Raw genomic sequence first — 14367 nt, 5'->3', positions numbered from 1 at the left:
TGTAAAACTTCAAACCCACACTTACCACGGCCACACTGAAACTGCTCTTTCTCCCCCTGCAGATTTGCTGACCAGCTTTTTATAGCTCTGCATTACTAATATTTAAAAAGTATCATTCTAAGCTGGTACAGAAATAAAAACAGAGCTTGACTGGAGATGGGGTGAAAGAGATTTCTTAAATTTACCTGTAGGGTTAAACTTCCAAAAGCACTTGAATGTCTTTGGAGTGTAAGGATTAGATCTTCAAGATACTTAGATATTTATTTGCCATCAAAAAACACTTCAGCTGATCAGATTTTCTAAAAACATTTCTATCAGTACATTTTTCTTTCTTATGCAGATGTTTATAAATGAATGTGATTGTTGTACAAGGATGCAAAAACTCTGTCACACTTCCCAGGCTCAGCAGACAAACCAACCCAAACAGATGGAGTGCAAGCACACATGGACTTGAACTTAAAAGGTTACATTTTCTTCTTGTTCCTTACACATTTTTCTTTATTTCTTTCCAAAAGGACAGGAGTCAAGAACACAGGATCTGGAGTCTTTAACAGGCAATAGCTGGAAGCAGCTGAGCTTTGCCTGCTGCCAAGTTTTATTATTGTGTTGTTGTGCTTCTCCTCACAACAACCACCGCTTCCACAGACACAATATTTACCAAACATCACCTCCTTTGAAATGAAACACCCATAACCCTGAAAAACACCAAATCCCGTGGCTGTGTGCACTGATGAGACCTGGGAGAAAACAAAGACTGGTTTGATGGGACCAGTCCCATTCCAAGAGCGTGTGAAGCACCCTGGGGAGGGGAAGGAAAGCACCAAGAGCTGATCCCAGATTGCAGTCGCAGGGAGCTCATAAATGAGTGTGCCAGCAGAAATCCAGGGTACACAGCAGCAGAGGGGAGACAGAGAGCAGAGCACTGACAGCAATGGACCACACATGGCACAGCCACCAAGGAAATGGAGCAGAGGAGAAAAACTCCAGCTTCTCTCCACATCAGCAAGGAGCATCACATCATCCCTGCCATGAGCAGCATCAGCACGGGGGGCAGGCAGGCTCGACCCTCAGCCTTGCTGGTGGCCAGGGGTGTTGGGCTGGCAGTGAGCAGCTGCCAGAGAGTGCTGACAGTCCTGTGGGAAATGCTTCCTGGATATATCCCAAGGCTGCTGGAGGGAATCTTTATAGGGCAAACACTGGGCACACTCCCCACTCTCCAACACCACACTGTAATTCCTGGACAAACAGTTTTGCTGCAGGAAGTAGGAAAACTTCCCAGGTCCTGGGCGTGATCTTCAGCACACACACAGCTCTTGAAATCCAGGAGGCCAGGACAGCATTTCTCAGAGACAGGAGAGCAGGGCTGAGCACGGGAACACTGGGACAGGGACAAGAGGATAAAAGCCTCCCCGGGAATCACATGTGCTCTGACATTCCTGCAGATCTCAGCAGTCACTCTTTGGTTTCTTTCTCCAGGAGCAGCACAAATCTTGTGCTGATGATCAGAAGATGCAAATGCACAGAGCCATGCTGTCAGCTGGTGGAAACCAGCCCAGCTTTTGGCTGCCAGCTGGGAGAAGAGATTGGTTGATGGGAGGTGCAAACTCAGACATGAGCATCAAATATTTCCCTCCCTCTGCTACCTGGAAACAGAACGCTGACTTGGCACTTGAAGACAGTATCTCAGGAGCTCTTTTGCCTGACATAGCAGATAGTTAAAGTACTGCACAATTAGTGGGTTTATGACATAGAAAATTGATGACAAAGTCCTTCAGTAAAGAACATGTGATGAGTCCTTGTTTATCAGTGACAAAGGAAACAGCAGGTCCTGAGCATGGAGCCTCCTGGCTGGCAGGACAAGGGCCTGGTGGCACATTCCAGCTGCTTGTGCTGGGAGAGCAGAGCAGAGCCAAGCCTTGAGGTCAGCTCCTGCACAGTCACAGGAGCACCTGCAGGTTCAGAGGGACTTGCTGACACCCTGCTGCAGCATCCTCAAGGGAAGACTCAAACAACACTGGACTGTGCAACTCAGTGCTCCTGTGAGCTGGGCTCACTGCTGCCAGGCCAGGTCAGCTACAGCTCTGCTGTACCTGCAGCCAGGTTAGGAAAGGCAATGTCAAGGGACCCAGAGGGAACAGGCAGGAAGGTGGAAAGATAAAATGCTTCACCCTGAAAATCCGAAGTGATATTCCAAGGTCTCACTAAAGGGTTAAATTAGCTGTAATCTCTTCTGGCCTTATTTGTTGCATTCAGACAAGCAGGACAGATAACCTCACCCTTCTGTATTCCAGTTTCTCCCTGAGCAGAAAGATGGGCTTTATGTCAGCAAAGAAACTGAGATTGCCCCATTTTTGGAGGTATGTACCCAATTTCCATTATATGTCAGAGTCATCTGCCCCTGCGTCTGTGTGAGATATGTTGAGTGTCACCTCTGCTGCTGGGGGTGGCGAGCTTTCTGAGGCAAAGGATACTCCCAGCCCTTGGTGGTGACCATCTGTGTCAGAACCTTCTTCCTCCTCATTCTTCTGCAGGTCTTGGTCACTGTCATCATCATCATCATCTGCTGCATTGTCCTCAATCACTTCAACCCTCTCTCCAGCCTCAGGGTCCACATCAGTCTTAAACCACACAGCTTTGTAGCCATCATCTCCCACGTGCCTGTCTGTTTTGAGAATTGACTTCACTTCTTTCTCCTGTCCAGCATCTTCTTCCTTTTCTTCCTCTTCCTGGTCAAAGATGACAGTGGAAGCTATGGAGTCCTTGGGGAGATTGTCTGTTTCCTCTGCACTGGAGGAGTGCAAGGCATGTTCTGGCTGCTCTGGCACAGGAGTCTCTTCCTGGACACTGCTGGTTTCTGATGTCTCATGCTGCTCGCTGCTCACATCTGGCTGTTCATCTTCCTGGTAATATTCGTTCTGGTAACTCCTGTAGTTTTCCTTGGAGAGCTACAGGAGGAGAGACACATAGTGACTGTAGTGACAGAAAAAGAACTGGGGGACAGGAGGGAAGGGGTGTCTGCAGTGACTGAGCTCCTGCTCAGGAAAGTTCAGCTTGGTTTGCAGTTAGACCTATTTGAAACCAGGGAAAGATGCAGATCCCTGGAAGAGATATTTTTGATTGGCTCCATTTCTGGAGTTTTCTCAGATAAGTGGGCTTGTTCTCCAGGAGGGCTGAGCACCAGCACCACACATGTGGTGATTTGTACCCAGCCTATTCTGCAGTGGGATTTTCCTCACTCAGGGTGAAGGACTTTTGTTACCCACCTGAGCTATGTGCTCTGCACTCAGGTCTAAGCTCCTGGCAGGCCCAGCCTAAGGCAGGGAACGACATCTGGTCAGACAAATTACACCCTAAACTTCCTAGTGACCAACCTGCCAGGGACCTGAGGGGTCGAATCTGAAATAGTTCAAGTGTAGACAAGAGTCTGAGCCCAGGGATCAGATATGAAGGAACTCTCTTCTTTGACTATGGAGGATGAACAGTGGTTGATACCACGGGCAGGTGTTTTTCAGAGACTGCCTCTGATGTGTGCCACATTTATCCTAGATTTTGTGCTCCATGGAGCTGTGGTGCTCTCCTTACCATGTCTGCTCATCATTTACCACACAGCTCCAGCCTCAGGGGCAGAAAGAACAGCAGCAAACAGCACCAAAGTGACGCCACCTCTGCAAACTTTGTCTTGGGAGTGATTCACCACCTTCACACAAATATGTGGTACTTGGGCAGCCCATCCATAATTCAAAGCCTCAGAGCTCACTTTCTAAGTCTTAGAAGTTCAGATACAAACAAGGCACTTACCTTTTTCTTCATCAGGGATTTGAGAGGTTTTCCATACCACCTACTGTATTTCCACAGCAGCACTCCAAGGAAGACTAAGGCAATTAAGAGCAGTGCTGCTAATACACCCCCTAAGATAGCCATGTCCTGAGCAGAGTACATCTTGTCAGAGGGGGTTACAGCTGGGAGGAAAAAAAACCAGTGTTACAAAACCTAAAACTGGCAGGAAGCATTTTCCAACACAACCCTTCACTGTGGGAGAAGCTCCACCCAATTTTTGAAAGGCAAGGAAGCATCCTGTGCTGCAGAATGTGAAGTTGTATATCTGATACCACAGCAAATCTTTTTTTTTGCTATCCTAAAAGCAGAGGACTTCTCTTTTTATTACACAGAATATTGTAATTTCCAATAAATTCCATGAGGTGGAAATAGTAGCCATTTACAGGATAGTGACTTTTACCCCGTGATTTAACTAAGTTAATAAATACCTGACTGCATCAGGCAAGCAAATGCTACATGGAGTAAACCTATTTAGTTCTTTGACTTTCCCACTTCACCCTTTTACACTACAATGCAAAAATGAAGTTTGATTGTACATCTGTGATCTGTGTGTGAAAATGCAAAGCTTCCTTTCATCTGGAACATCCCCTGAGATGAGCGCATCAAAATAAGAAACAAAAAAAAACCAGAACAGGAAATAGGAAAAGCATTAGAAAGTCCCCAGGACGAGAAAGCCTTTCCTGCCCTTTTGTAGCTGTAGTATATTGCTCAGTCTGCTCAGGGGCAGCTTCTGCTTCCAGCCACTGGTCAGTGTCAGGTATTTGTACAGAGATTGACACCAGAGTGGAAAGACAGTGCCATTCTCAGCTTTGCTTGGTGGTAGTGGTGGTGGTATTCTTGAAATTTTCCAGCTTCATTTTGCAGTGTAAATGATTCTCATTAATGATTAATGAAACAAAGTTTTGTTCTCCTGCTGACCCGTTTATAATAATGGAACTGGAGTATTCCCTCTGCATTTGACTCCGCCCTCAGTTTATCATTAACACCTTGGCAAGGATTTAGGACCTCAGCGAAGTTTTGCTGCTTAATCTTGTCTCCTGGGGAGCCACAGCCCACAGAGAGTCACAGAGCTGTGTAATTCTGCATGTTCAACAGTACCATTGCTTTGTGTGGCTTAAGCAGCAAGGGCAACATTTCAAATTGCCCAGAAGTGTTGGTACATGGTTGGAGCATTTGTAACTCTGTGAGCTCACACATGGACAAGTTTTATGATGGGCTGTGCCCTTAAATTGGGTTTCAGTGGTTTTTAGCTGTGAACTGACACTACCTTTAGGGAATCCAAATTTACACCCAGGAACCCACTTGATTTTCCCACCCCACAATGGTGGTGAAGAGAGGGTGGAGTGGTGGAACTTCAATCACACATCATCGAGCAGAATCCAGTGGAGTCTGGGCATTGTCTGCCTATCTTGAGATAAAAATTCATTGCTATTGGTTCATCCTAACTCAAAGCATAAGAAGTTCCATGAACTTCAATCCTAATTTATTTATAAGGCCATTTGAAGAGTCATTTCTCAGCAGTATGGAAGTGTGAGCTGTTTTTACATCAACAAGGTTAAACAGTAGCTGGAGGGTTACGTATGGAGCCTCATGTCTCCCTTATTACTCATGGGCTGTTTCTCCTTTAAGTCCATAAAATCCTGGTCCCGACCTGACCTGAGCAGAAATGCTTTGGCTCATGTGCAGGCCTGGCTTTGGGGTGTGCCAGCTGCCCTCTGCTCTGCCTAAGACAGGCAAGATTTGTCCTAAGACATTGCAGATTTGTTTTTGGCTAAAAAGGACCAATGATGTACCGAGGTCTCCTTTGCCATGGTAAAACATCCTGGGTTATGTCCCAGCATGAACCAACCCCGGATTAACTTTGGAACAACAAGAAAAGACTCTCCCATACACAGCACCACTTAAAGTCTCAGAATGCTTTTTGAGGCATGTGGTGACTACACTCTGAGCATGTTGTTGGGGTGTTTTTCCTCTTAAAGCCACCACAGAACCTCCTGTTGGGTTGGGGTTGGCCTCAGCCCAGGGCCACAGATTTCAGCAGGTGACCCATCATGGCCAGTTTGCCCCAGAAGTAGAAAAGGCTCCCCAGAGCAGGACAAAGAGACCCCTCCCCAGCCTACCTGTGGCAAGGATGACCTTCACCACAATAATGGTGCTTGCCTCCTGCAGGCTCAACACATCTTTTCCAACAGCCTATGGGAACATGGAAAAGAGATGGCTTAGACACTCCCAGACCTCCAGCTCTCTCAAGGTCTGTGGGGGCCCTTTGAGGACAGCCTGGTCACAGGGGAACAAAAGCTCTGAAGATTCCCTGCCCTGGGGGTGGATGAGCTGAACCACATCCCTGCTCTGTGTTCAGTTCCCAGCACAGTGCAGAGGTTCTGAGGCAGTGTGGGGCAGGAGCAGCAGGTGTTGGCACCTCTCTGTGCCTGCCCCTGGGGCTCCAGCAGTGCTGTGGCCAGGCTGGTTCAGACAGTTCCACAGGGCATGGCACTGTGCCAGGCAAGCCTTGGGCAGGCATGTGGACAAAGGGAACATCCAGCTTCTTACAAGTCTAAAGTTATTGACTGCTTCCTTTGACTCAAGCAAAAGGAGGATTTGAATTCCTCCTTATTTCCACAGCCCTGACAAAATACTCAAGAGAGGTGTCCTACCTGAATGGTCACAGTTCCTGGGGACTGCAGCACTGTGTTGGTCAGGATGAACCCATCCCTGGTAGCAATGAAATCAGTGCTGTCTTTGAGATAGTACTCGATGTTGGGGTTCACTTTCTGAAAGGTCAGAGAGTGGCTGATCAAACCACACTGTGCTTCACATTAATCTTCCCAACAGCCCCTTGCAGGATTTGTCCAAAACACCTGAGCTACCAGAAGGTGTGGAGAGCAATAAATAAACCTGGGCTGAGCAGGTGAGAAAGGCTGAACTCGACCGTGTTCATCCTGTTGCTCAGAGGCCAAGAATGTATCACAAAAACATTAAAAAAAAATCCCAAGTCTTAACCCAGCTTGTGTTGGCAACTTTAGTACTTGCCCAGGCAAAACACACCTATGCAAGTGATCTGTGTGGGACTGGCTTTGGAAGAGGGGAGTCCAGCAGCTTCTCCCCATTACATCACACAATAAATGGCTCTGGTATCTGTGGAATTTCCAAGGGAATTTAACATGGAACACTAGAGGACAACATGTGTTTGCCTCTCCCCACCCCCCCTCCCTCGTGTTCCCTGATCCTGCTTTAGGCTTGAAGCAGTGAGACAGAGCACAGAGCATTTTAGTTCCTTACATCGGGGAAATCCTGATCCAACGCTGTTATCACCAGGGGGGTGGAAGGATCTGCAGCTTGGTAGACGAAGCTTCCCTGGGGCAGCCCAACAAACACTGTCCCGTTGTAGACCTCCTTCTCGAAGTAGGGTGCAAAATTGCTTTTATTGATGACCTTGATCTCTACAGTGGCTACAGAATATTTCCTTATGTTGCTGGCCTGGGTGGCCTGGAGAGAAAGAGAGAGATGCCAGACTTCTGCCCCTGATGAGACACGAAAGGGTGGGCTCAATCCAAAGCCCGTTGCAATTCCCAAGCCAGCAGAACGTGCCCAGGGTGAATTTCCTTTGCTGTCACCACCCACACTCAGGGGAAACTCCCAACTGCTGCAAGGGCTTTGCATGAGGGTTGGTGCAAGACAGAGGTCAAACACTGGGCCCTTCAAAATAAAGTGAGTTATTTTTGAGATCATTGACTCCTGTTGCACCGAGGCTGCTGCTTCCTGGAAATCCAGCTGGGCTGGCTGTAATGTCATCACTTACCATAACTTGCAACAGAAAGGAATCTGGGGAAGTCACTACTTTGTTCATGGTTAGATTCCCTGTGTCTGCATCCACTGAGAACACTTCATCTGTATTCCCTAGAAAAAATGCAAAGACCATTCAACCATCAGATTCCTTCATAAAGTGACCTGGAGCTCACAGAGTCATTCTTCCACCTCTGACTGAGAATATACTTAGTGAGAATACCCTTAGTAAAATAGCATTTACCCAAGGAAAAATGTTGTTTTCCTTGCCTGCCTGGCTGCTCCAAAGACTGGGAGTGCTGCCCAGGGATGTAGAGGGACACATTAGATCAGTGTGAACCCAATTAAATGAGGTGGGACCAGAAAGCTTTGCATTTCCAGTGCCTAGGCCCACAGATTGCCAGCCTAAAAGTATGATAAATGCCCAGAGCCTCTGGTGCAGTTTGAGGACTGGAAATCTCCATACAGTTCCCAGTCTGCTCTGGGAATACTTATTTCTCTCTACTGATTACAAAGGGAGTCTAGACATAAACCTTGTATTTATGCACAGGTAGAAACCAGATTCCAACATCTGTGTGGGAATCATAAAAGTACCTATGTTGGATACATGTTGTAAGATAAGCAGAATTTTTAGTTCTCTTCCTCCCCACGAGACACTGTGGGCTCTCTGTTGACAAGGATCTGAGTCACTGATGTGGGGAGGGACGCCACACTCCATCCAAATGCCAGTGGAATTTAATGTTCTTTAATACATTTGATAGCAGGAGGATATTCACAACTGTGGTGCCATGAGGTATAATAGGTAAAGAGAGAGGAACACTCGACCAATATGACCTTTGCCTTGATCCTTTTGGAGTCAAGACTAAAACAGGGCAGATAGTGGCAATGTGCTGGGGAATAAAATCATAATTGTGAACAATTAATAGAAATTAGGCTCATAATGTGAGAATTTTAGGTTCAGCTCAAAGACTGCATGAAAGTAGCATGACCAGATTGACAAAATCACATCTAAAAGCTTAAAGATAAAACATGTCTCATCTCACAAAAAAAAAAAAAAGTCTTTTTGAAACAGATTTCATGGAGGAAATCAATGTTTGTGGGATTGTAATTTTTTTCCTTCCTCTCTCTGTACAGGCTGTTTCTTCTATTTAACCAACAATGTTCTATGGCTCTAGAGGGGCAAATCCCAGGCCCTCCCTCAAGTGCTCTTGGCAGGTAGCACAGGAGACGTGAGCAATGTCCCTTGTGGAAGGTGACAAGCTCTACTCACCCCCAACAATGCTGTACACGATCCTGTCACTGATGGTGTAGTCAGGGTCAACAGCATAGATGGGCCCTGGCTCCAGGAGCAGCGGCTCTGTCTGCAACAACAAGGCGAACAATCACCCACAAGCCAGGACCAGATCAGCAACTGCAGCTCTCCCAGCCCAGCACAGATCCCTGCAGGGCAGAACGGGATTTATTGCTGGGAGGTGTCTGTGACAGGGCAGAGGTGAGCCAGCCTTGAGCTGCTGCTCCAGCTCTTGCCTCTCCTGTGATGAGCTGTAGGAGCACAAAGAATTGGTGCTGCTTGGGGTGGGGGGATGATGAAGGCTCCCTGTTCTGCTGAACCATCTGCCTTACACTGGAGAGCAGCACAAGCTCATGGAAATGACTGAGTGCTTCCCACGGGGAGCAGCACCAGGGGCCCGGTGTGAGCCCTGCTCACCGACATCTCGGAGATGTTGACCCTGCCGGAGTAGGGGCTGCTGATGCAGACACTGTTGTCATTGTGGAGCCGGGTGCAGGGCAGGAACCAGGGTGCCCGGGTGTCACTCTGCCTGATGGTGATGCTTATTGTTGCAGTGGCCGTGTTGGTGGTGTTGGTGGGGCTGGTCACAGGCCTGTCCTGCCCCCAAGGCAAAGCACAATCGTGAGACACAAGGTTCACTGCCAAAACAGGGGCCCATCTGCCAAAAGCAGAGGCCCTTTAGCCATTGTCACTCCGTTCTGTCTAATTGGCAGTTTATGTGAGAGTAGCTAAAGCAGTAGGCTATGTTGTTCTGCTGGCAAAGGTGAGCTGAGTGCAGGTCTGTCACTGCACTTATGGAGAGGGAAAGGCTGCTCTGAATGCACCCCCTGCCCCCCAGCCCCCACCTTCCCTCCTGTTATCCCAGAGATGTCCCATCCAGACTCATCCTTCAGGTAGGAGGGACCATGCAAACGAGCCATTCTGGTCCTCCCAAACCACTTACCCTCGCATACAAGAGCAACGTTGTCGAATTAAATTTGTCATAGTCCAATGCTTTTTGTAAATAAAGTTCTGGGTTATTAACTCCTCTTATGGCAAAATAACCATCTGTGTCCTGGCAAAGGAAAAGGAAAAATCCTATAGCAGACTCAATCACAGACACATTCCAATTCCTGCTCATTGCTGCCTTTGTCATCTGAACTGAACCTTTAATCCTGGGGACCTGGAATGTGGGAATGTCTGATCTATTTACTGCACACCGGAGTTGCCTGGCTTGTCAGAAAGATTTGTTCTTGTGACTTTCCTTTCCCAGACCTCCTGATTTGATTGCCCACCTGCTCAGCAGCTTCTGGATGAAATCTATCACCTCATTTATTTCCTACATTTAGCAAACTGCCAACAGTCCTTGATTTTGGATTCCTAATAGTCAAGCAATCTCACTTCCATGCACAAAAAAGGTCAAAGAAGTCTCAGCTTTTGAGAGCTGACAGGATCACCTGCCCTAGCCTAACACAGCTGGACTTTGAAACAAACTGTAAAGCTGAGTTGAAGTGTCATGCATTGCATTTTACTCTATAACCTTCTGCACTTGCTTTGCTTCTCCTTTAATCTTATGCCTCTGAGTTTCTAAATCCATCTGGATTTACACCAGTGTGAATGCCAGAGCTGAAAAATTGGTGGTTTCTGTTCACAGAAACTGAAATTCCCTGGGGATATAGAGGAAATGGAAGCACCGTTTGCTCTCTCCACAGTGCTTTTCAAAAATGCAAACATACATTTGGTTTTTCTCTTGAATTTCCTTTAGATTTTAGTTTACAGCCAGCCCTTGTGCTCTAGGCTGGCATTGGTTTAACTGTGTGCACAATCCATTTCCCGTGCTGCTGTTGGCAATTAGGGCAAGGACTCCTTTCCCCACCAGACTCAGCACAATTCTGAGCTCCCTGAGGTACAAAGGTCTCCTGAAATGTTTAAAGATCATACCAACAAGACTTCCCTGAGTCATTATGGCTCTGAATATCCTAGATGAAAGTTTAATCTGTACAGTGCATTAAAAGAGTGAGCCATAAGAGCACTGATGGCTCTGCTCTGCTAACCAAATCAATGTCTAGGTTTTGTAAAAGTTGAGAGAGTTAACTCCTCAAAGCTGGGGATTTTCTGAATCCAGCTTCTCCAGAGCTACTGTTTGTCCCCAGAGATGCTCACCTGCACTGTGGTAGTGAGTTCATAGTAGATGGTGTCCAGGTCAGCATCAGTAGCACTTAATTCTTCACGGGCTACAATGGCTGTGCCCACTTCTGTATCCTGAAAAACACATTGTTGTAGTTATTGGCTGTGTGACTGGGATTGAAGTCCTCTCCCTGCTGACCCTTCCTCAGTCCCACAGAACTCAGGGAGCAGTGCCCTCTTCCCTTCCAGAAACCCTTTACCTCTGGGACTTCCCTGGCCAGGTTTGGCTGTGCAAACACGGGGCTGTTGTCGTTCTCGTTCAGAATGGTGACTATGATTTCCAAGAGATCGCTCTGTAGAATGGGCAAATCAAAGAATCAAAGACAAAAGGAGACTGCTGGGGCTGATCCTACTTTGGAGACCAGAGGGGATGAGTGTAAGGATGGGGGCTGGATGGGGCTGGGGTTTGCAGCCAGCCCACATCCTGGGGCAGGGTTGTGGGCTTGCTGCCACCTCCTCCCCACTGGCAGAGCCTTGGTGCTCTCTGTGGCTATGGGACCAGCGTGTCTGTCCACAAAGAGAAGGACATCTGCCCATCCCAGTGTGAGGATTAGCAAGAGCAGAGGGAAGCAGGTGCTGCCTGCAGTGCCTTGTCCCAGGGCTCAGCCCTGGCAGAGCACTCACCTGGCCAGCAGGGCTCTCACAGTTCAGGTACAGCAGCAGCACGGGGTCTTCCTGCATGAAAAACAAACACATTCACTGCAGAAACACCCCAAGAGAACAAATTCTGGCTAAAGCAAATGAGCCAAATGTGTGCTTTGCTGAATCAGAAACGCTGCTGGACTTTATCTTATTTTCAGGTGTATCTGACTTTTCCTGTCTTTCCTTAATGCTGGGATCTTGTTTATGATGATATCAAAGCAGCCCCATCTTCCAGGCGCTCTCCCTGCAATTCCTGTAAGATATTGGCAGAGCTAATCTTCCATTCTCTCTCACCTCAGGTAAAATCAAACAGATTTCTTTTAAAATTGAATAAATCAGAAACATTCTATGCAGCAAGTACAGTGGCACCTGCGGGTGTTAACTCTGGTTGTTGCTCTTTTCTCAAGTAAAAGTGGATTTTTCCATTGAAAGGGAACTTAAGGATGCCTGTGGCTGTATACAGAGCACTCTGGGGAGCTAAAATAATTTAGCAGCAACCTAAGTGAACACAATGACCTTTTATACTGCCTTTCTGCTTCACACAAGATGACAGAATCCCAGAATGATTTGGGTTGGAAAGGAGATAAAGCTCATCTCATTCCAACCCCCTGCCATGGGCAGGGACATCTTTCACTATCCCAGGTTGCTCCAAGCCCCAACCAACCTGGCCTTGGACACTGTGGATGGAACAGCCACAGCTTCTCTGGGCAACCTGTGCCAGGTCCTCACCACCCTCCCAGGGAACAATTCCCTCCCAATATCCCATCTAACCCTGCCCTCTGGCAGTTTGAAGTCACTCCCCCTTATCCTGTCATTTTAAGCCTGTATGTATGGTCTCTCTCCATCTTTTTTGCAGGCTCCCAAACTCACACAACGGAAACAATTTATTTCCTTTAGAAACAGATTAAGAATCCCTGGAAGCCTGAGACTCCAGGTTGAAACTCATTGCATCCCAGCATTATCCATCCCATCCTTTCAGCCTGCCAGCTAGAGGCTTACCTCATAGTCCACACACGTTGTCAGCTGCAGCTCGGAGTCCTGGATGGTGAAGAATTTGCCATCGGGGTAACTGGAATCAATTGTTAGGGTGTAACCTGGCTGCACGTGGATGGTAGTCACCACATAAGGACAGTGATTTTCAGGAATGCTTGGTTGGTTGTTAGTGACAGAACATCCTGGAAAAACACACAAATAAGATGCAAAATTGCCCAAGGATTCATGTTGTGAAGGAGCTGGGAGAGAGCCGTGGTCACAAGCCTTGGAGCAAAGGTGTTTTGGAGCACAACAACCTCCCACCTGTAACAGAGCCACCCCCTCCCACGGGAGACATTCCTCAGAGACATGGAGCTCCTGGAAGAGCTTACCTAGTTCCTGTGCTGAAACCTGTGCCAAGAGGGGCAGCAGGAAGAGTGCAGACATGAGGAGCCAGTGAGGAATAGCCATGGTGAGCTGCCAGTTGCTGAAAAATCCCTTTTTCTAACTAAGCTGATCTTCTCCTGGTTCTGCCCTGTGCCTTTGTCTGTGTTCACCACTTTATGGCATCAAGAAACACCAGCTGGCTGTAGATTGCTGTGGTTCAACCTTTGCCTCTTTGCCCCATTGGATGACTTATTGAGGGATTTACCAGTCATAGAACACGATGACGCATAAATCCTTGCTGCTTCTTTTTTCTCTGGATCTTTCCTATCTTAAACTCTCTGTGGCAACAAAGATATATTTGAAGCAGTTCAGAACTCAGAACCAAGCCCTTGCCCAGCTGAGTATGAAGGACAAAGGCTGGTACTTGGGAAGCTGCCTGTGTACTCCAATCTCTCCCATAGGGAAGGGGGAAAATTTGGATTCTGATATGCCAGAGATGGGGTGTATAACCCACAAGGTGAGCAAATAGATCCCAGCAGTGACAAGGCTCACCTGCAGTCCAAGGAATGCCCAGTAACTTTCTAGGGAAAATATATCTCCTTCTACTGGTGGCTGCTCCTTGTAGAGATGCTTCCCAGAATCTCCTTCCAGGAGATTTCCACATCAGGAAATCTCCAATTATTGGAATCTCAGCAGCTTCCTGAAGTTTTCAGGAGACCTCTGCTCTCACTGATCTTTTAAAATTCTTTCTGATTTCAGGAAGTTCTCAGATGCTGCACTTCAGCCAGGTGGTTATTAGTGGCTTAATGAAATCCATGCTGTCACCACTCCTTCCAAAAGTATTCCAAAAGGAATCTTTCCTAGCAGAGACTTCCTAAGGACCGAAATTAACAACTGGTGAGGTTTGTTCAGCTTCTTAGTAAGGGAATGGTGTTTAGGAGTGCATTTGAGTGGGAACAGCTCCTTTTGCAGGTGTCAGGTCCATCATAGATGATGGAAAATGCTGGAGCAGGATTGCACAGCACAGGATTGCAGCTGAAGATCCTTACTTTACTTTTGGAGATGCTCTCCAAAATCCATTGGTTTTACAGGAAAGCTGGTGTGGCTGTTCCATCAAAGGGGGACCATCTGCCTGTGTGGCACAGGGACAGCACATAAACCTCAATAAGTGGTGGGAACAAATTATTCCTGGTGGAGCTTTGTCTTTAATGGCTCTGACAAAACTGGGCCACCAACTCCAAGAAATTTTACAGTGAGTATCTCTGTTGTGTAGCTCTCAGAGCATTTCT

General features: G+C 47.3%; 1 protein-coding gene across 1 annotated transcript; it reads right to left on the bottom strand.

Moving 5' to 3' along the window:
- Window positions 1-478: 478 nt before the first annotated feature.
- Window positions 479-13679, bottom strand: CDHR5 (cadherin related family member 5). The gene is made up of 13 exons (XM_088175641.1): window positions 12719-13679; window positions 11702-11752; window positions 11278-11370; window positions 11054-11152; window positions 9855-9965; window positions 9329-9508; window positions 8891-8981; window positions 7637-7734; window positions 7117-7323; window positions 6492-6608; window positions 5958-6030; window positions 3799-3959; window positions 479-2945 (listed from the first exon to the last, which is right to left on the bottom strand). Exons 1-13 carry the CDS (start codon window positions 13160-13162, stop codon window positions 2376-2378), a joined length of 2295 nt encoding a protein of 764 aa, XP_088031767.1. The 5' UTR covers window positions 13163-13679; the 3' UTR covers window positions 479-2375.
- Window positions 13680-14367: the final 688 nt, after the last annotated feature.

This window comes from Sturnus vulgaris, chromosome 18 (genome assembly GCF_052056855.1).
Source record: "Sturnus vulgaris isolate bStuVul1 chromosome 18, bStuVul1.hap1, whole genome shotgun sequence".
NCBI lineage: Eukaryota > Metazoa > Chordata > Aves > Passeriformes > Sturnidae > Sturnus > Sturnus vulgaris.
Note: the sequence above shows the minus strand (reverse complement) of the source record. Positions and strands in the feature narration are given on the sequence as shown.

Bases quoted from the DNA above. Each gene is read 5' to 3' on its own strand.
- CDHR5 (XM_088175641.1), bottom strand. From the start codon at position 13,162: ATGGCTATTCCTCACTGGCTCCTCATGTCTGCACTCTTCCTGCTGCCC. The intron at 11,153-11,277 runs GTAAAGGGTTTC...TGTGTTTTTCAG, and splicing joins TGGCCAGGGAAGTCCCAGAG to GATACAGAAGTGGGCACAGC. The intron at 3,960-5,957 runs GTAGGCTGGGGA...TTTTCCTCCCAG, and splicing joins GAAGGTCATCCTTGCCACAG to CTGTAACCCCCTCTGACAAG.